This window comes from Caretta caretta, chromosome 15, assembly GCF_965140235.1.
Source record: "Caretta caretta isolate rCarCar2 chromosome 15, rCarCar1.hap1, whole genome shotgun sequence".
Classification (NCBI taxonomy): domain Eukaryota; kingdom Metazoa; phylum Chordata; order Testudines; family Cheloniidae; genus Caretta; species Caretta caretta.
The window spans coordinates 14,639,292-14,660,892 of record NC_134220.1 but is presented as its reverse complement, the minus strand read 5'-3'; the positions used below and the strand labels follow the sequence as shown (position 1 = coordinate 14,660,892).

At 46.1% G+C, this 21,601-nt stretch overlaps 2 protein-coding genes and 1 long non-coding RNA gene across 3 annotated transcripts in view; 2 read left to right on the top strand and 1 right to left on the bottom strand.

The window, feature by feature from the left end:
• LOC125622737 (tRNA (32-2'-O)-methyltransferase regulator THADA) overlaps positions 1-2,100 on the bottom strand; it is a 38,408-nt gene extending 36,308 nt beyond the window's left edge. Inside the window, exon 1 of the mRNA XM_048821022.2 lies at positions 1,879-2,100. Coding sequence (XP_048676979.1) covers positions 1,879-2,003 — 125 coding nt within the window. The 5' untranslated portion in view covers positions 2,004-2,100. The remainder of the gene's footprint in view (positions 1-1,878) is intronic.
• Positions 2,061-6,609, top strand: LOC142069396 (uncharacterized). The gene is made up of 2 exons (XR_012665199.1): positions 2,061-2,516; positions 3,843-6,609. It is a non-coding gene; the product is annotated as an uncharacterized LOC142069396 (long non-coding RNA).
• Positions 6,610-14,583: 7,974 nt separating this feature from the next.
• On the top strand, positions 14,584-18,554 carry GSC2 (goosecoid homeobox 2). The gene is made up of 2 exons (XM_075120190.1): positions 14,584-14,819; positions 18,299-18,554. The coding sequence occupies exons 1-2, from the start codon at positions 14,584-14,586 to the stop codon at positions 18,552-18,554; spliced, it is 492 nt and encodes a 163-aa protein (XP_074976291.1).
• Positions 18,555-21,601: the final 3,047 nt, after the last annotated feature.

Genomic DNA, 21,601 nt, shown 5'->3' with positions numbered 1-21,601 from the left:
AGATCAATATCTCAAGTATCAGGGAGTGGCCATGTTCGTCTGTATCCACAAAAACAACAAGGAGTCCGGTGGCACCTTAAAGACTAACAGATTTATTTGGGCAAATCTGAAGAAGTGGATTTTTTACCCACGAAAGCTTATGCCCAAATAAATCAGTTAGTCTTTAAGGTGCCACTGGACTCCTTGTTGTTTTTGCAGATCAATATCTGAACCAGAATAACGTGCAACAGTGGAAATGAGTAGTTGCAGGCTGAAAACTAGCATCGTTTTGTTTTGCATAAGGCGCTGGCTATAGCCCAAACACAGGACTTTAGCGGGGTGCTGCTGGCTTGCTCTCACCTTCCAGTCAGACTCAGGGATAACAATGCTTAGTTGGAGGTGGGAGAGAGGGAAAGTGAAAGAGGAATAAAACTGATTGAGTTACCCTCCTTCCCTACAGAACTAGTTTAGCCAAGACATCCACATGTCCCCTTTAGTTGCCTGCACACTGATTATTCTTTTACTTGCTTTCAGTCCTTGCATTTCTGTCATTTCCAACTCTCTCTCTCTCTCAGCTGTCACACAGCGGGTTAGTGCATGTAGTTTTTATACCTCTGAAGAGCTGGCCTGAGTAGAGGTCTGATTAAAACAGCAAGTGAAATGATTTTGGTTTCAGACTAACTACTGACTGACTTCACATCACACACACAGGGACAGAAAGTCTGTGCAGTGAGGAGACAAGGGGGCTGCGGGTCAAAATGAGAGGCTGTGGCACGGCAAGTCAGTACAGGGGTCTGCTGGCCGTCGTGGTGAGAAGGGGCCAGGACTGGAAACGCCGGGGGTGCTGAGGCTCAGGACTGAAACGCAGCGGCAGAGAGTCCGGAACAGCCCGTGCGTAGGTCAGAAGAGAAGTGAACTTTGTACTAACCCTTGCACAATACCCACCTGCACTGCTCAGCTCTAGCCAGGCCCTCACTTTCAGGAACGCACGTATTTAACCCACATTTACCCAGCAACTCAAACAAGGAGAAGTGTTGAACTGGCAGCTCCTTGAGGCAGGGACTGTTTTTCTGTTCTGTGTGTGTACAGCGCCTAGCAAAAGGGGGGTCCAGGGCCCTGCCTAGACTATCTAGACAGGACAGTAATACAAACAATTAATCCTGAAGAATGGTTACAGAACAAACACTTTTGATCCTTAAAGGGAAGTTACATTTGGCCCCGGAGTTAAACCTGCTAGAAACTTTCCCACCATGAAAACAATCCACAGAAATCAGTTTTTCTCAAGGAGACAGACGCCGGCTCCCTGTGCGGCCCCAACCAGGGGAGCAATGCAACCTGACAGACAGAGCGACTCTAAACCCAAGTGAGACCCATTCCACCGACCCTTCCCGGTCCCCGCGGCCATCAAAGGGGACGACGAGCTGGATGTCAAGGCGGGCTCGCCCACCTTGCTGTGCTAGCAAAGCAGGTAACACCCCAGCTTCTTACCACAGGGCTTTGGGTTTCAATGGAGTGTCTCTTTACGCGGCCATGAACCAGCCACCTGGGGCCAAACTGTCACAGGCCAGTGCCAGGCGATAGGAGAGACCCTCCCCCGCCACCCCCTTCGCTGTGCAACCTGGGCAGAAGCCCGAGCGCTGGGGGGCACGGAAGGAAGCGGGCAGGGCGCCCGGGCGCGGAGCGGAGCGGGGCGGGGCAGAGCCCTGGCGCCAGGGACCGCCGGCAAGGGGCGCACGCCCCGTCCCGGCTTCTGCCCCCGGCCCCCTGCCTGGGGCGCCAGCACGCTGCGGGGGAGATGCTCTCCAATGGACCCCCCACGGCAGAAGGGGGCTAACCACCCCCCGGAGCGGGCCCCCTGCAGCCGGGGCGGGGGGCCCGAAGCGGGCGCCCGCCACTCACCCTGCGAACTGCCCCAGCTTCTCCAGGAAGGCGAGCACGGCCCGGCTCAGGTCCTGCAGCGGCTCGCTCCGCCCGAGCCCCCGGTAGAAGGCGAGGCAGGCCTGGGCCTCCTGCGCCGCGCCCATGGCTCGCGGAGCGGCCCGGCCCGGGCGGCGGGGAAGCGAGCCGGGCTGCCCCGGGGGATCTAGCGCCGCACGTGGGGCTTGGCAGCTCCGGGCCGGGGCCGCGCTCAGGGGCGGCGGCCACCATAGAGTCGGGCGGAGACTGGGGCTGTGCCGCCCGGCTGCCGCCGTCACCGGCAGGCTCTGCCCTGCGGGCGCGCCAGCCCCATCTAGTGCTGCCGGGGGTCTAGCCGGGCTGCAGGGAGCGGCCGCGGCTCCCCCGGCCCGGCCCGGCTCGGCTCGGCTCGCCGCTGGAGACTGGCCGGGCTGGGGAACGCCGTGCTCTTCGCACGGCTGGGCTGTGGTCCCCGTCAGGCGTGCTCCTGCCTGGGCTCCCCTGACATCTGCTGTGTGGTTGGAGGGGCTGGCTAACCTCGGGCAGTGGTTGTCAACCTGGGACTATGCCAAAGGGGCCCGCACCGCCATTTGAAATGTCTTCTGGGGTCTGCAAAGGAAAAAGGGTTGACTATCACTGAGGTAGGGGAACTGAAAATCCATGTTACCTAACGGGCTTTAAAATGTGGAGGGGGCAGGCTGTGTTTGAACACCACTTACCCGGTTTGGGGTTTTAACATGTGTGAAAACACAACTTGCTCTGTCCAGATTAGGATTTTAAAGCAGGGTGGTTAACATGGATTTTTTTAAAAACACAGTTTAGCCTAGTCTAATGACAGGTTTCAGAGTAGCAGCCGTGTTAGTCTGCATTCGCAAAAAGAAAAGGAGGCCTTGTGGCACCTTAGAGACTGACCAATTTATTTGAGCATCAGCTTTCGTGAGCTACAGCTCACTTCATCGGATGCATGAAGCTGTAGCTCACGAATGCTGATGCTCAAATAAATTGGTTAGTCTCTAAGGTGCCACAAGTCCTCCTTTTCTCTTATCCTAGTCTAGACAGTCCCTGAATGGGAAAAGACAAGGCTGCTGATTGAGAGCTCGCTCCAGGGAAGTCAGTGCAGGTAAAATTTCGGTGCTTTTCAGTAGGGAGGAGCCTGTAGGCCGAGATACTTTCACAAAGGCTTTTAAGGTTGCGCAGGCACCAGAAATATTTCCCAGCGGGTTGTTTGCTGGAGTTTGTGCTTTCATGCGTGTCGACTGTGAGCCTTTTTATTAAGGACCAAGAGCGCAGCGGGGTGATGAGAGTGCAGCTGGTGTAGTTGACAGAGCATCCCATGGAGGGGCAAGAAGGGCCCAGGGAGAGGGTAACAGGATGAAGGACTTAATTCATCGTGGGTGCTACAAGTGATCAGCATCAGTGAGAGCCTTCTAGACACTGGAGGAGCTGGGGCATTGGTGTGAGGTGCTGAGTGATCACACTGCAATTGTTGCTGTCTGACCTATCGTGTTCTTGATTAACTCAAGTTAAACATTCTTAGCAGCATCTAGCAATGGAAGAATTAATTCACTATTACAGACTCTAGGGCTCTGTTTCTTCCCATTTTACCCCAGGGATTTTTTCATTATATATCAAAGGCTTTCTTTAGGTCAAAGACCAGCAGAATGTTCCAGGGCAGGGAGAACAAACCAAAGCCCATCTCCAAGTTCACTGGATACTTTGCACTAAATTCTCATTGGTAAAATGCAGATATGTTTCCCAGTGCAGCTAAGTGCAAACAGGGCTCTTGAAACATAGAAAGGCATACACACACACGTGTGTGTCAAACCAAGTGCTTTCTTGAAGTGATTCAAACTGAAAAATCTGACTTATAATGCTTGTATCGCTGTTGTGTGAGAGCATCTCGTCGTCATTAACGATAGTATCCTCAGAACACACCTGTGAGACAGGAAAGCATTCTTCTTTCACAGATGGAGAATGGAGACACAGAGAGATGAAGTGGTTTGCCCAAGATCACACAGGAAGATGGCAGCAGAGCAAGGAATTAAGCCCTAATCTCCTGAATTCCAGGTCAGTGCCTTAACCACAAGACCATCTCTCCAGTATGTTGTGTCTCTGCTCAGTGCATGATAGCTCTTTCTCAGTGTAACACTGATAGAAAGGCACTTTTCATCTACACTTACAAGGATCATCTCATTATACCCAAACTGATACTCCCTCTCAGATTTAACCTCTCATTCCAACACAGCGATGAATGGTCTGTTTGAATTCCATGTGTTAGTCACTGGATTGGAATTAAGCCCATACTGAACAAGTTGGTTTTAGTGAGGCGGATTCTGCAGTCTTCTTGCAAAACACATGCTGTTCAATCCGTTTGTGAACAACGAATAATGGCTGTTATGGTGGGTTTCATCAGTTGCTGCATAGGATGGTCATATTAAACATTTGCACAGTTGTATTCCGTTGTGCACCCTGTTATATCAGGAATTGTGTGTGAACTGGCATATTTGTAATCAAAATAAAGACATGTTGAACCACAGCTATTATCCTGGGCAAAAATACCCGATCCCTTCTGAAGTTCACTGTAGCTCATCACAACTGCTATATCAAACATACACAAAACTTAAGAGCAGACAGTTAAGGTTGCTAAGGGCAAATAATACCCATCTCAAAATGCAAGAAGTAGAGAGTAATGCCATACTGTGCCTTCTCTCTTGCCCTTTCTCTCACACACAACACGACAGCATAAGAAAATGAATAGCAATTGACAACAGTCACCAAGCTGAGGTCCAGACAATACCCCTCAACAGGGAAAAGCCTATGGAAGCTGGCACCTCAGATTTCTGCTGCTCAGTTGGGAACCAGATTGATGATGGGAAATCCATCAAAACGGGTGGTGTGGGAGCTGCCTGATCTTTTGGAGGGCTTAGTGATCAAGGTGGCCAATATTCCTGAGATCACTGATGAATTTAAATAGCTGGGTTTCCCATATGGCAGTGGAGCATCCGATGAAGTGAGCTGTAGCTCATGGAAGCTTATGCTCAAATAAATTTGTTAGTCTCTAAGGTGCCACAAGTCCTCCTGTTCTTTTTACTAAAGGAACCAGTTTTTCCATTCTGTCCTCCCTGTCAGGCACAAAAATACATTAACAGGACAGGATACTATTACATGGTGTTCTAGACCTTATGGGATCATGACAAGAAGTTGATGGACATCTGCCACGTGGCCTGGAAAAGTCTGTGATGTGAGAACTTTTAAGATCTTTAGGTTCTTCCAGAGAGGACAGAATGAAACACAATAGTGACATTGATGGTGGGCAAGTTCTCACTGTGATCTGTAGGGTCCCAGAGTACCCACGATCCATGCTGAGATGGTTGAGCAGGCCAAGCGAAATCTCTGCTCCTGGCTGGCACATTGTGCCAAGATGGCTGAGCAGTTAGCAGGGAAGTGTCACTCACAGAGACAAGGTCAGTAACCAACGACATGGAACCAGGGAGATGTGTGTCATGCTTTTCAAAGCTCTCCCTTCCCTTCTGAGTGCGGGGCCCCTATTCCCACAGATTGCAGAGCCAACAGGAACGTTTTGTAGGAGCTGTCTCAGTCAGAAGGGAAGGCAAGGTTTCCCCATAGCAACAGGGAGGAAGAAATTCCTGCTCCTGGCCAGGAAATAGACAGGGTCTGTGTCCAGCTGTTGGAGAAGGCTGCAGAGCACCTCCCATTCCTCTCAGGGTTGTCTTACCTATCATGCCTCCATTGCTGGAAAAGGCTCTGACTGCGCCCTCCTCAGATATCCTCATGATAGGATCCTCTGTCTCCATGTTGAATCATATTAAAGAAGTTCTGTATTAAAATCACAAATGAGTTTGATTCCCCATAGTTTAAATTCCAGGGTATTACTAATTAAGAGGTCTCTTGGTTTTTGGTACTGTTTCTCTCCCTCTATGTGTGAAACTTGCAAGCTGCTAATTGTGTTAGTACATTCTAAGACAGAGTCTGTTCTCAAAGCAATTCTTTGTAACAACAACTACTCACACAGAGAGAGACTCAAAGCAATAGTCTGTAACAACAGAAACAGCACCCAGAGACTCCCCGACTTTTGTTGTATTCATCTCGCTTTGTTAACAATTGCGATTAAAATAGAGATAGAGAATGTATGTGGATGGATGCTTGGTGTGGATAATAACTGAATGATCAGGGAAGTGACAGCCTAAGAATCCCGTATCCATCGGCTGAAGAAGGTGTCAAGTGGAAATAACCAGAGGACCCCTGAAGGGCAGACTGGAATCCACCCAACAGCCTCAAGAATGGGAGAAGCAAAGAACAAGACAACATCTGGCAGCACGGAGCCGTCAGGAATGTGCCATCTGCTGATTGATTCAGCAACAGCATGATGAAGCAATTCCCATAGACTGGCATAGGAAGAAATTCCTATAAAAGTGGACTCTAGAAAGTGAGAACTTTGGGGTCTGATTCTGCAAACCAACTTCCAGGAGCATCAGATGAGCACCTGACAAGGCCCTGCTCCCTCCTCATGTCCAGGTCACCTGGCCAGTGGCTTGGCATGAGCAACTCTAAGACTGGTAACTACCTTGCAGAACCTGTGTGTGTGTGTATGAATGAATGAATATGTGAATAAATATGAAATTGAATGGAATGTTATAGCTATAACTAACTGCTTACTATGATTCTTTCTGTATTCACAATAAATGTGGCATTTTGCCTTTTCCCCTTTAATAAGATCCTGCTGGTTTTTATTTTATTGGTATAATATTTAGCCCCTTCCGCTCTTCCCACTGTGTGGCCAACCCCCACTCAGTGAAGACCCAGCTGCAGGAGGTTGTGTGATACAAATCTCCTTCTCCATGGCAAGAGCTTTCCTCCTCTCGCCTTCCAGCCTCCAGGGCTCCCATAGGAGGTGGTAGACATGCCAGGCACATGCCTCCATCCTGTCCTTGTCACAGTTCCTGGGTGAACGGCATCGCTGACCCCTCCTGGTCTCGTGGAGTGCACCACCTCCCAGGTCTCAAGCCTCTGGCCACCACCTGGCTCTGGGTGGAATCATTCAATTCTCCATCCTCAGACCGAGCCTGGGGTTGCAGTCCCATGGTACTAGCCATGATTACCTCAGCAGGTGTAACTTAGGCTCACACCCTGCGGTTCTGTTCCCTCTGAGAGCAATGCCAGTAGTTAATATAGTGACCAGACGTCCTCCTTAAAGCAAAGTATTTATTTAGAACACAAGCATTTCAGATAAAATATGCCTTAAAAACAATACAGCAGACTGGACACATTTTCCATAAGACTTACCGTTCCCTGGAAGGCCCATTTCTTTAGATGCCTCTATCAGCCTGCCTCCCTAGATAGATGCTGACAAATGATCCTCCTCTCCTCCCACTGAGAAGTGCTTTTTAACTCTGCAGTGTTCTTATGCTCGCCAAGTTCCCAGCCTGGCAAAACAAGGGTGCTTCCTGGGAAACAGGATACTTGAAGCTGATACCTTCAAGCCCTAGAAGGTCATCCAGGAGTTCCTGGACCAGTGCTCTTTGTGAGCTGCTGAAGAAACTCACTGCTTTCCCCTCGATATTCAGGTAAAGAGAATGGGCCAGATCCATCACTGATGGAAATCGGTGTCGTTCCATTGACTGTAGGTGCTGGTTGGGATAGCTCAGCTCTTAGTCTGATCAACTGGGACGATCATGTGGAAAATGGCATCTTGCTGTAACTGGTAGTGACTGTTACTTCCTGGGATGGCCACAGACTAATCCCAGTCTGCAGCTACATTTGTCATATTCGCTGTCCTGCTTTACAAATTAACATGGAAGCACAATTCCAATGACTGCAGACATCAGCTCCCTCGGATATTTGGTTTATACTCGTGAAAGTGCACTAATTTCACTGGTGTTACCCCGAGTAAACAAAGGATAAGTGAGTGGAGCCTCAGGCCCTACGTGCATGATTCTCTACTGACTTGAACCTTGTGTAGTTACTACCCCTGTGCGAAGTGGGGGCAGAGTAGGACCAAGTCAGAACTCTCTGTTCATGGGTGTGCTAGCCCTGTGTACGTCCACTTCCCACAGGTGTAAATGGCTACCCGAGGCACAAGGCAGGGCAGAATCCGGCCCAGGGTCTGGTGGTGTCCAAGCTGTGTGAATCTGGCTCAAACAGCCCTTGCTAGGTCGACAGAAGGCATGGGAGGGAAGGGGGCATTTTTCTCTCGTTTCCCCATAGGGGGGATTTTTAAAACCTATAAATTCACTTTTGACAAATGAATGGCTAAAGCTGATTAACCTTTTTGTTAATCCTCTATAATGGCTTTCGAATCTCCTTAACCAATAAGAAAGCGATAAGAGCCCGTTGCTTTTCTTTTTATCTAGATCTACATTGTTCCCCTTGTCTATTTTTTTTCTTGTTTTATTTTCCTTTTCTTTTCTCATATGAAATAGCCCTGAGATCTTATCTCTGCAGAGGCTCAGTAAACAGAACATCAATAATCCCTTCCTTTTATTCCCTGCCGGTAACAGGGTGCAAAGAAGTGTCTGCCGATTGGGATTTGATTACCAGCTGCTATCGAAAGTCTCTTTGTAAGATCTGCGTGCTAAATCCCATAATTCTTTGATAAAAGAAGTATTACCAGTCCATTTTCTGAAGTGAAAGGTATGGGGGGAATGAAAGAAAGCAATCAGCAGAGATACTAATAGGCTAAGTGCGTGTGTCTGTGTGGTGGAAAGGCAGGGACGACAAGGGGAAGCTGGGGAAAGAAGCCCTTTGTTACAGACGGGAAATAGGAATTAATCCGTTTCAGGGTGCATGATTATGACAGCTAAAACCACAAAGGGTAAGATTCTGCTCACACTTACACCAGTTTCAATACCTTTAGTCCAGATTGACACGCATGCATCTAAGAGCAGTATCTGGGCAAGATTCTCCTGATGTTTGTTCTGTGCTTCAGTGTTTTGTATAAGGGAACTTATAATAATAAACTCCTGTATAGTGGACCTAATTCTCCACTGCCTTGCATCTTGTGTAGTGTCTTACATCTGTGTAAAGTAGGTAAGAATATAAGAAAGGCCATATTGGGACAGACCAATGGTCCGTCTAGCCCAGGATCTTGTCTTTTGACCGTGGCCAGTGCCAGGTGCTTCAGAGGGAATGAACAGAACAGGGCACTTATCAAATGATCCATCCCCTGTCGTCCAATGCCAGCATCTAGAAGTCAGAGGCTTAGGGACACCCAGAGCATGGGGTTGCATCCCTGGCCATCTTGGCTAATAGCTATTGATGGACCTGAACTGAACTAATTCTTTTTTGAATCCAGTTATAGTTTTGGCCTTCACAACATCCCCTGACAATGAGTTCCAGAGTTTGACTGTGTGTTGTGTGAAGAAGTACTTCCTAATGTTTATTTTAAACCTGCTTCTGTTAATTTAATTGGGTCTTGTGTTATGTGAAGGGGTAAATAACACTTCCCTATTCACTTTCTCCACACCAGTCATGATTTTATAGAGCTCTCTCATATCTGCCCTTCGTCGTCCTTTTTCCAAGATGAACAGTCCCCTGTCTTTTTAATCTCTCCTTAGCTGGAAGCTGTTCTATACCCCTGATCATTTCTGTTGATTACAAACCCTACCAATGAAATTCTCCTCACACCCCAATCCCACTATGTTTACAGAATTATAGAACAGAGTTCTTGTAATACATGATTCCAATACAGAGTAGCAGAGGGAGAAGGATATTAAGAGGTAAAGAAAGGAAAAGGAGCAAAGATACTTATATACTTGAGCCAAAAGATCTGTGTTTTCTAGGGAGATTTGAAAAGAAAGGGAGACTCAATTGGCAGAAAGCTATAGGGAGGCTTCCTCAGATATCAGGAGTGGAAGAGGAGAAGGTTTTCACTCCGTCAGTGATCAGATAGTGAGGAGAGTCAGAGAGAAAGTAGGTATAGAGATGAGAAAGTAGATGAGAGAAAGGAGACAGATGGGTAGTAGAGAGGGAGAATGTTCATGAGGTATGTGGATGGAGTGGCTCTCAAGAAGGCTCAAACATGGAGAGATTTCCCAGGGTAATGCCAGAGGGCTTCTCTTTCCTGGAGAACCCTCTGTTCAGTACAAATTCACTCTGAGGGTATGTCTACACTGGATGAGTTACAGCGCTGGTAGTTACAGCGCGGCTCAGAGAGCGCTAAAGGGAAACCGCCGTTGTGTGTTCACACTGTCAGCTGTCTGCACAATAGTGTTCACACTTGCGGCACTTGCAGCGGCATTCGGAGCGGTGCACTCTGGGCAGGTATCCCACAGAGCCTCTCTTCCTCTTCTGCCGCTAAGAGTTGTGGGAAGGCGGAGGGGGTCGGGTCCTGTCCCAATGCCCCGTGATGCATCGCTTCGCATCCCAGCAATTCCTGTGCTTCCATCTGCATTTGGCGCCATCTTTCAATGGTTTGTGTATGCACACTCTGCTCTGCCTCTTCGGGCTGCAGAAACAGATCCCGCACTGTTGACCAATGTGCTGCTCGCTCTCACTAACGCTTTCCTGAACTTCAGGAGACTTTAAAATATTTCAAAAGGAAAAGTTGATGCCAGTAATGTAAGTGCACTGTAACAAATATGGCCCCAGAAATGTGAATTACTGTTATACAGAATTACCCAGAAACTCAGGTATTTGTAAGAGAAAATGTATTCACCCCACACAGGAGAAAAAAAGAATCTAAGAAGTGAGGGGAGGATTTCTTCAGCCCTTCACATAAATGTGTCTCTGGACAGCCAGGAGAGAGCCTATTAACCACCCTTAATACATCTGAGACGTGGCGTTCTCCTTTACGCAATTTGCTTTGAGTCAGTGAACGGAACTATCAGTATTCAATGGGAAGACGTCATATAGCATTGCCTGAAAAAATGTAAGGAACTGGCCTTTATAAAAGTTTTGTTTTGGTGGATCAAAGTTGTATGTAAAAGGAAATTGACCAAAATGTTAATCAAACCTTGTGCAAGGTGCTATTTTTCCCATGGGGAGTCCTGTTAGGAGAAGCAAGGAGGTTATGCTAATATTTACTTGAAGGAAATAGTGAGAGAGTGAAGCACTGAGCATATTTGTAATCAAGTGTACTTTTATTTATTACACGTCAGGTGAAATATACCTATACTGGAAAAGTTTCAGAGTAACAGCCGTGTTAGTCTGTATTCGCAAAAAGAAAAGGAGTACTTGTGGCACCTTAGAGACTAACCAATTTATTTGAGCATAAGCTTTCGTGAGCTACAGCTCACTTCATCGGATGCCCGATGAAGTGAGCTGTAGCTCACGAAAGCTTATGCTCAAATAAATTGGTTAGTCTCTAAGGTGCCACAAGTACTCCTTTTCTTTTTGCGTATACTGGAAAACGCAGTAATAAAGAGACACTGAAATCGAGTAATGGGTTACACAGGAACTTGGTTATAGAGCTAGTCATCAGAGAGGCCTGGTTAACTGCTTGATTAGTATAATTACATAGACACAGCTCAACAGTTCATATAAGGATCTTACTAGCGTCACTGACTAAGAAAATGGAAAGTGGAAGATCTATACAGCTCTTTCATCCTGATGGAGAAAATCGTTTTCTTAAGTGACTTTATACTGCTGCATAATGAATGAAAAGAATTTAAAGAATTTAAATTTAAAGAATTTTGCAAAGGATTGTTAAGCGGTTTGCATAGATGACCTTGAGAACTTTAAAATGGACATTTGTAAATTGTCCCTTAAAAATGCTGAGAAAAACTGCAACTTGAAGGACAAAGAGAAATATGCAACGCTGACCAAAGGACAACATCCAGAAAATGACCATGGAAAACATCTTGTGAAGGCAGGCTGTTGACCATAACCTGATATGAGAGGGTTTAAGGTCTTTGGTGTCACTCTTAAAAAATGTCTGCAGACTGCTGTGGCCAAGATGTTTTGCACTTTAGGATTATGGATTTTTCCAGGGATAAACACACTGAGCAATAGTAAGCAACTACCAAAAAATAAATAAATAAATAAAATTAAATTAAAGAAAAATAATTACAATAAAATAAAAAATCTGAAGAGGGTTCCCTGTTTTCTCACTGGATGGTGAGACGATGACTTATGGATCATGACTTATGTTCCGTTGGGTCATTTTAGATTTTTGTAAGAAGAATGAATTGTGTCCTGATTGGTCCACATCCGCTTTTTGAAAGTGACCAGCCCAGTGGACAACTTCCTAATTGGATAAAAGAGACTGATTTTGTTAACCACTTCACTTCCTGAAAGCCAAAAAATCTGTGTGGGAGAAGACTGAGATTTCAGACTGGCCACGTGAGGTGTCCTCCTGATGACATCAAGTACCTATACTGGATAAGCACCTTTTACTTTCTCTCTTTCTCCCCCAGCTTATTCATGTTTCCTATTAGCAAAACCAGAATAAGACCATTCTATCTGTCATCTGCTTCATCTGCTGTGCAGTAACAGTTCCAGCCCTGCCCTGTAACTACGTTGACCTCTGGGTTGACCTAATCTGGTACCACGATCCCAGCACCATTGACATGACACTGAGGGTCCCCAGTCCCTCTGGCTTATTCTACTTTGGTGATGAAGCTACATGCCACCAACACAGCACAGAGGGGCCTTAATCCCTCTGGGTCGACCTAATCTGACACCATTGACACAGTACTAAAGTCCCTGGATCCCCTCCCCAGTGCTGATGTGACAGAATGGAGCAGCAAATCTAATTCCAGATGTGTGAACAGAGAGTGACACCATTCGTGACCAATTGCAACAGACTCCAGGAAGTGAAAAGGCCAAATGAAGGCAGGATCCCACCTTTGGCCTTGTGTGTCAAGCTGTAGGGCCCGAAGCATCTGAAAAGAGAATACTTGCTCCGTAACAGGTGATACTGAAAAAAGTAGAGAGACTTTGGGAAAGAACTACCAGTGGCTCATTGTCTGTGGCCATATCTTGTGCCTTGATCCCGTTAGTTTTGATGAGCTAAATGGAGCAAGCTGCAATGGTACCTAGATGGGAGACCTTCAAGAAATAATTAATTCTCTCTTAGCTATTATTTACCCAATGCCTTGGCATGGTCTGGGAGGCACAGTGCAGCAGACGGTGTTGTTTTTAGATGAGACACTGTTGCCGGTTCTTGTGATTGTATTGCAAGTCTCGTGATATTTGACATTTTTCCGAAAGCGTCAGTTCCTGGAGCCAAGTTATCATGTAAGAATCCCAGCTTTCATTTAATAAAGCAACGTTTCTAGCCCTCAGGGCTGCAGAGAAAAGCTTAAAAATATGACCCTCTCCACCCAATGGCTCAAAAACAAGAAGGCAAATAGAAAGAACCCAAAATGTAATACTTGTAAAATCTCATGATATTTGGGACTGTGACGGGATTTTTGAACGCTCGTGGTTGACAATACTGGACATAAGGCTGTGACTACATCCTGGTCATTAAAGATCCCATGGCATATTTTGTAAGAACAGAATGTTAACTCTGGTGTCATGGCCCAGTTTGAGTGACTGGAGTGTCTAGCTCCCTAAATTCTCCCTGCAGTTCAGTATTCATCGTCACTTCTTCTCAGCTTGAATGTGGTATGGCTGTGCCCTGGGATAAAGCTGATATGTTCCACCTCAATGGTGGGTGAGTGAGATGAGCCCTTTTACATACCACTTGCCTACATCACAGGAGTGTTGTGAGCAATGTTCCCTCTAATTTTTGACAGGCCGTGTGCGCAAAAAATGTCTTCTGTGCAAACTGTTGGGCTTCTGTGCAAATGTTTGTGCGTGCGGGGTTTTGCCGTGTGCGCGGGGTTTAGGATCTGCATGGGCGTGCAGCGCTTAGAGGGAACAGTGGTTGTGAGCCTAATTAATTTTTTATAAAGCACTTAGAGATCCTCCTATGAAGCATACTATATAATACAAAGTATCTGTCGTATTGTTATTACTTGGACAGTGTGGAAAAATACAGTTTTCCTGTGGTCTGAGCGGAAAATAAATCAGCAGTCATGGGGAGTCCTCACCTAGCGAAGGGTGCACTGCTGCGAAAAATGATTCCCCCCCCCCCCCAAATTCAGCTCCCCTCCCTTGCTCATATTGTATGATATGACAGTTCCCTTTTGATGGGCAAGCTTTCATTTGGCCAGAGAAAGGGATAATTTGCCTCTTGTAAGGAGTTAATCCTCTGGTCCATTTCTGGGCTGGAGAACAGCTATTCTCCCCCTGCCTTGAATCAGAGGCTCCAACACAATGGAGATCATACCCACCTTCAAATCTACACTTGAGATGGAGAAATCAGATTTCCTTCTGGAGTCATTTCTGTAGGATTAGCTAAATCTTAGATCCACACTAACCCTTCACAAAGCTGCCAAGATTAGTTAGAATTTATTTTATTCGCAGGGGGGTTTACGGTTTTCTTTCCAAAGGGATTATATATATATATATATTTACTTAGGGTGGCCTCAGTTATAAAGCAGCTAGCTTAGAAGGGAATAAAAAGGCATGTATGTGTATATATAAAATAAAAATCCCAGGTGCAAGAATGACAATCGCTTTAAAGAGAAGACAAAACAATAATTCTGTCTGGCATCACTGGTCTGGTTTAAAAAGCATCCAAGTGTAAGCCGTCTTTTTGCTGGGGAGCCACAGTTTGGTCTCTCGCAGAGAGTAAGCCCCACTGTTTTCAGCTGCTGAATGTGAGCTGCCAAGTGCCACAACTACAGTTCCAGGAACAGGATGTCTTCAGAAGCCCCGTTGGACACAGAGCTCAGCAGAAGAAGCCTCAAGAAGCAATGCTCGTTCACCATCGAGAACATTCTCTCCAGCCCAACAGAGAGAAGTCCCCAGGTTCTGGTCCCGTTCTGTCTCCAGGGGATCCTGGACTGTGAGCCCAAGGGGCTGTGTGGGCCGGAGGCCATCGCTGCTGGCTCTCTGCAGGAGGAGGAGGAGGAAGAAGAACTGGAAGCGGCTGGGTGCAGCTGCTGTTGCTGTTCTCATGCAAGCACCCGTTCCCTGCAGGATTCTTCAAATTGGCTAGGTAAGTATTCTCCTGTTTTATGAGTCATTGTGTGGATCCCATAGGCGGCGCGGCGGGGCGGGTGGGAAGGGACATTGCAGCTGGCACTCATGAGGGCACCAACACTGTAAAGTAGCAAAACCTGGGAATATAGTGACATTACTGCATTTTGGCCTGCATGTCATCATGCATGGGGCAAACTTGGGAAAGGTCAGTTCTCCGATGCAGGGCTCCAAGGAACAGCGTGGTTGTTGCAGGATATAACGTAGGTGATTCAGTAGCTGGTACACTTCTTTCCAAGGCACAATTGTATCAACACCCCAGCATTGTTTTAATATGGCACTGGGCTGCTGCTCTCTAAGATAAAGAAGGAAGGTCCTAAATTCTGATAGTCATCAATGAACCTATGGCATTTGTTGCAACGGTAGAGATGTTGATCTACTGCGGGTAACTATATTCTGCCAAACTACATCCCTGCAACAGTTTCAGCTGGATATTGCTCCTTGTGCCTATGGTTTGTACAGGACGGATGTGCATTTAAGCATGTGTTTAAAGTTAAGTACACTCAAGTACTTAGCGGAATCAGGGCCTATTTGCTGTAGTTCACTCCAAGAGTGGCTGCATTTTAGGGCAGATGAAGTGGTTCATGTATGGAATTTGTATCTCAGTTTAAGTGTGTAAAGTGCTTTGGGACAAAAGGTGCTATGTACATTTAAGATGTTAGATTATTAGCAATAATTTATTTTTTATATTATTACAGCGTAACCATTGTTTTAAAATGACTAGTTATCATTTGTAAAGCACTTTGAAGATGAAGAACACGGTATAAGATCTAAACAGTATTATTGGGCTAAAAGTTGTAGCCAGTGAGTAAAGCTTAAGTAAAGTATCCAGGATTTGGTTCATTATTATCGGAGTGACTTAAGTGATAACACTTCTGTTTCATTATATGTAAAAAAAAGTTATATTTCTAAATCAGTTAGTTCTGGAACAGCTATTGCATAATTCCTGGCACAGTAAAGAAAAAAAGAACACGCAGAGATTTCTTAGTTACAGGTAGTTATGATAAAGTCTCCCAGATTTGGGTTTAAACTGATTTTTACTGGTAAGCATCCTCCAAAATGGACTTGCAGACCTGATGGCAAATACAACCTCAGACCAAAGGAAAAGGCATTTTTTCCTCATTACTCTCTATGACTGTGAGTTTCATGCCATTACTTTGAGTGTGAGCATGGGAGAACTTACTCTGATTTTCATATAACATTCTGAGTTTGGGTTTGTGCTATGGAGTAGTCTCCATGGTCCATTGCATGGAGACCACCAAAGCTGTTTCACTTGAGACCACAACATGAGTGCCCAGATATGAAAAGCTAGTGTAATCTGCATTACTTGGGACAGTCTTTTCCTACCAGGGACCCCAAAACCACCTGTGGATTCTTGCTGTAATCTAACCAGTCCTGCAATCCAACATGACCACAAAGACAAACACTGGCTGTCCAGTCTGTCTCTTTCCTTTATCCTTCTGCGAGCATGGACCCAATCCTGTGACATATCAACGGCTGGCTGAAGGGCTCTGAGCACCCTCAGCTCCCCGTGACCTCAGTGAAAGCTCAGAGTGCTCAATACCTCAAAGTAGAGGGCCCTTAGCTTTTACAAACTCCAGTGAGGCTCTCTGGGGGTAAAGACCTGAAGCCACTGCCAATGAAGGGGCTGCCCCTCATTAGCCTTAGAAGCTGGTAACATTTCACAGTGGGAAAGCAAAGCTGATAGCATCACTGTTTTCTGTGGGCCAGGTCCCTTTTCTCTTGCTGCTTTCCTTTTCATCTGCCTCGCAGGGAGGTTTCTGCAGACCTCTGAAAAACAGGTCAGGAACTGCCTCCCCTGCCTACTCTTGGCCAGCAGCCCGTGGACACTGGTGTATGCACTGAGATTGCTGTCCCGAGTCCTAATGGGAACCCATAGTTAACCCCAGCTCAGGTTGGAAGGTATTCTTTCCTGACCCTTCCTGGAATTCCCCCATCCCTTTTGATACCACTTGAGTTCTGCAGAGTTAATTGATGCAGATATCTGCTGCTTCCGAACACTCTACAATCCTCCTGGATTCTGGGGAGAGAGAGAGAGAGAGAGACTTCCGGTTAAATCTTCTTAGATTTTTTGGATATACCCTTGAGTTGCGCGGTGAGGGTAGGGTTGGATCTGCTGGAATGGAGCTTGGGACCCTACTGGAGTGCTGCTGACTCTCATGACTTCGGGTGTTTTTCTTAAAGCCCCAGGCTCCTGAAATGAGGAGGTTCAGTGAAAATCTCACCTTTTCATTTGAAAAAGAAAAGTTTGTTTCTAGCCCTCCTGATTGCAGAGAAAAGCTTGAAAATGTGGTCCAAGTGCATCCTGAAGGCTAACAAACCACAAGACAAATAAAAAGAATCCCAGATTTATTATATTAAACCATTTTGTAGCTTTGAATCCAATCTCATGGGTTTTGGGAGCCTGACCCATTTTAAAGCTTGTGGTTGGCAATCCTGCAGCTGGGCACTAAACCAGGAGAACATAGCCAGCATTCCTTCACCCTTCCCGAGTGGAATCCTTGGATCCTTTTTGTCTTTTCCTCTTTCTTCTTTTTGTCTTCTTCCTCAGAAGCATCGGGGACAGCCCCAGAGCTGGAGGGGAGACACTGGCTGGGGCTGGCCAGGGCTCTGAGGTGGCACCAAGCATTCTGTCTCTTAGGTGCTCAGCTGGCTGGTTCTTGCTCACATGCTCAGGGTCTAATTGATTGTCACATGTGGGGTCGGGAAGGAATTTTCTCCCAGGTCAGACTGGCGAGGCCATTGGGAGTTTTTCACTTTCCTCTGCAGCATATGGGTGCAGGTTGCTTGCTAGGATATCTGGGTGCATCTCATTTCCCTGCCATTGCAGAGGCCTCAGGCACTGGTGCACCTCAGTCCCTCCTGTTCTTTGCCTGTGGCACACAGACGTCTAGTATCCTGAGGGCTGGAATACCTTCTTCCAAGTTGTTGGGTTTAGTGTGCAGGTGCTGGGAGGTGTTGGTGGCCTGTGATATACAGACTAAATGATCTGGTGGTCCCTTCTGCCCTTCAACTCTATGCCTCTCCTGGAACCTAGAGGATTCTAGTCAATCACTGTCTCCTACCCAAGGCCTCACATCATGGCAGCCATGCTTTCATTTCATCCAAGGGGGCTGAATGTGGCTCTGTCCAAAGCCAGTCAATGCTGATCCATCATGAATCACCCAGAGGAGCTCAAGCAGAGTCTGAGCTGCCTCCAGCTTCAGCCAACATGGAACTGAAGGGGGGCAGGCCTTTCTTCAGAGAGTGCTTGGTTTGTTTTGGTTCTGTAATCAAACTCGTAAATTCTAACTCTCCTTTTATTAGACACCAGGTTCCCCTGGCCCATGAGGCTAATTCATCCCACTGCCAGGGCATGTAAGAATCTTCGTGGGAGCCAGAATGAGCTGCAGACCTTCCATCAGATCCAAAGGCGGACCCGCCGGCACCGGACCATCTTCACTGAAGATCAGCTACAGGCCCTGGAGGCCCTTTTCAACCAGAACCAGTACCCAGATGTCATCACCAGAGAGCACCTGGCCAACCGCATCCACTTGAAGGAGGAGAGAGTAGAGGTGAAATTCTTCCACACTACAGAGATCAAAAAAGTTTTTGTCCCTGTTTACTAAAAAAAATAAAGAGGAATCTGATTCAGGAGCCATTTTAAAGCCTCCTCAGGAGGCTCCAGTTGTAGCACCTCAAAGTGCAATTTAAAAAACACATTGTAAATTCTGTGAGCCATAGGATAAAGCCAGTACACAATGGGTGTGTGCAGAACACTCACACATTGTCTTTATGGCCCGACACACTCACAGGCACTCTTGCGCACGCTCGCGCACGCACACACTGCTTAACTCTGCGGTCACTGCCCTGCTCTCAAATATTTTCACGTTCTGCATAACGCTTTTGTTTACCATTGGGATTCCTGGCTCACCTGCCCACCTTGAAACTGAACATGAACGCCAGGGAGGGAGTCCTCAGGTGGCTCTTGTCCTGAGTAACCTGTGTGGGCAGCCTTCATAACCAGAGTAGAACATGCTGCCAAATCCTAGAACTTCCCGTCATGCTGTAAAATCCAAAGTTGTAAATGCCAATTGCTTTCAGGCCTGGGGCGTTTCATGGAGGCTGGAGATAAATGTTGCATTTCTTTTATTAAATGTCTAGGTTTGGTTTAAAAATCGACGGGCCAAGTGGAGGCATCAGAAAAGAGCTTCTACTTCGGCTCTGCTCCTTCAAGGCACCAAGAAACCCTCAGAGGAGAACTGCTAAGGGACTGACACTAAGTCTCACTGGGCTACTGTGAAAAGCATCCATTGCCCTGTTCCACTGGTTTCACAGCCAGGTGGGACAGATGGAAGAGGAGGGGGGCTGGAGAGGGAAAGCAGTGAGGGAATCTTCTGATTCGATGAGGTAAAGGGCAGATAAAGGTAGGTGCTGTATTTTCAAGTCCTTAGCTTTTTCATCCGAACAAAGTTCATCTCATGACAAATAAAACAAATGAGTCATAGGGCACGTAAGCCGAAAAGTTGCCAAATGCTGAAGGCGGGGATAGAGCTTGCTTCAATGTTAGTATTGTAGTTGCATATGTGGATGATGGAGAAGGATTTCTCTCAACTTGTCTTTGTTCCTGTACAGATCGCGTTGTGCCTGTTTTGTTGTTATATAGTAGATTCGGAGACTATTCCGGAAAATGGCCTGGGTTTATATTGTTTTTACAGTGTCATGGTGGTGTCTACAGTTGCATTTTGGGGTCAAGGTAGAAACTGACGAATTACACAGCTCATTCCTTAAACAAACTAACAGGCTTTATTTGCATTCTTCAAAATAAATTCATTCATGTATGGAGTAGGGGGCATCAAAGTACTCATAGTACTTTCAGACTAACGTCTTCAACTAACCTGTGCTAACGCATGGCTGGGGTACAGTTGGTTGTTAGTGCAGACAAAGCCATTTGTATACTTCGCAATCTTCTCTTTCCATGCCCGACCACTCTGTAGCTGCTCTGGTCACAATGTGGGTTGCCTGGAATGGGGCAACAGCAGTTGCCAACCCCAAACAAAAGGGCAAAAGAGAAATGAAAACTAAACTGTAGCACTGCAGAGGAAAAGCAGCACCCGCTGCTATGGGTATCCACTAGAGTTTGTACTGATAGAAGGCTGTATTTCACCAGAGAAGCTGGTTGTTTCCTTTTTGTGTGTGTTTCACTCAGCTGGATAATTCAGCTAGATCTGTCAGTTTCCCATTCTGGTTCTCATGCACTAGGACCTTGCTTTTGGGTCTAGAGTGGTGTGTTGGGCTTCACAACAGCACAGAGGAAAGCTTCAGCCCCAGAACTGTCTATGTGGTGCAAAATCTGCCCCACCTGCTGTGTAAACGCTAAGGATGATAACTGTGTGCAGGGTTGTAGCCATGGCAGTCCTAGGACATTAAAGAGACAAGGTGGGTGAGGTAATATCTTTTATTGGATCAACTTCTGTTGGTGAGAGCTTGTCTCCCAAGATATTACCTCACCTACCTAAGGATGATAATTGGCAACGTCCTACAAGGCTAGCCAGCTTTTGAAGAATCATTCCTGATTTCCATCTCCATTCTATGTTTTATTCCTTGCAGACAGATTCCCTTTTGTCTTCAGACTTGGATCCCTCCATGATAATTGTGGGTAATGGGGTGTGTATGTGCAGTAAATGCTGCTGGAGTTCTTTTCAAGCTGTCTGTAAAATAAAAGATTCATAAATAAATGTATTGGGGAGAAGGCTGGTACTGGGATTGGAGCCCTGGCATTGAGCTTGCCAAACATGATGCTCCTGACAAAAGAAGTAACTTTAAATTGGTTAGTCTCTAAGGTGCCACAAGTACTCCTTTTCTTTTTGCAAATACAGACTAACACGGCTGCTATTCTGAAATAAGTCCACAAAGATTCTATCACTGTAAATAACACTTTGCACTCCACAGCACCTTTGCCTTCCTTCTGTGCTGCAGGGCTCACACCAAGAGCCACACACTAGTGTAGAATTTTCAACACAAGGATATTGAGTTAAGCCTGAGTGATGCCATTTTCTGGTGGAGAACTTGCTCTACCGGGGAACTGCAGCTGAAGAGCGCAGCCCTGAAAGTTGGGAGCGCTGGCCAGGGTGTGGGGCACGGCTAGGGGATAACATATCCAGGGTTTGAATGCTGGGAATTGTCATCTTGTTTCAGGATAGGACACACATACAGGCAAAATAATACTAATCTATTTCCCCCAAGCAAACTACCTGAAAAACTTGAATTGAACATTAACGGAATATCCATCTTTTCAAAGATATATAGAGGCTTGGCAGGATTGGATTATCAGTAAATGTCTATGGCACCGAACACATACAAACCACTGAAAAAATATTTCCATTGATAATAATCAAAATTCACTGATGGGTAAAGTGAATGAAAATGCTGCTTGAGAACTTAAGTTTAATTTAAGAATATTTACTTTGTATATTTTGACATGTGATCTGGACAATTTGTGTTTTAACGGTTGTAAAGTTTTAACTTTGTATATCTCAGTGTCTACTGTCAATAAATAATGATTGTTTGACCCTCCAGACTTCCTGCAACTGCAAAAATGTAAATAGATCCAAATAAAATACACAAAATTATGGTTTTAAGCTAACTGTGAAAATTTAAATGGATAAAAATAGAG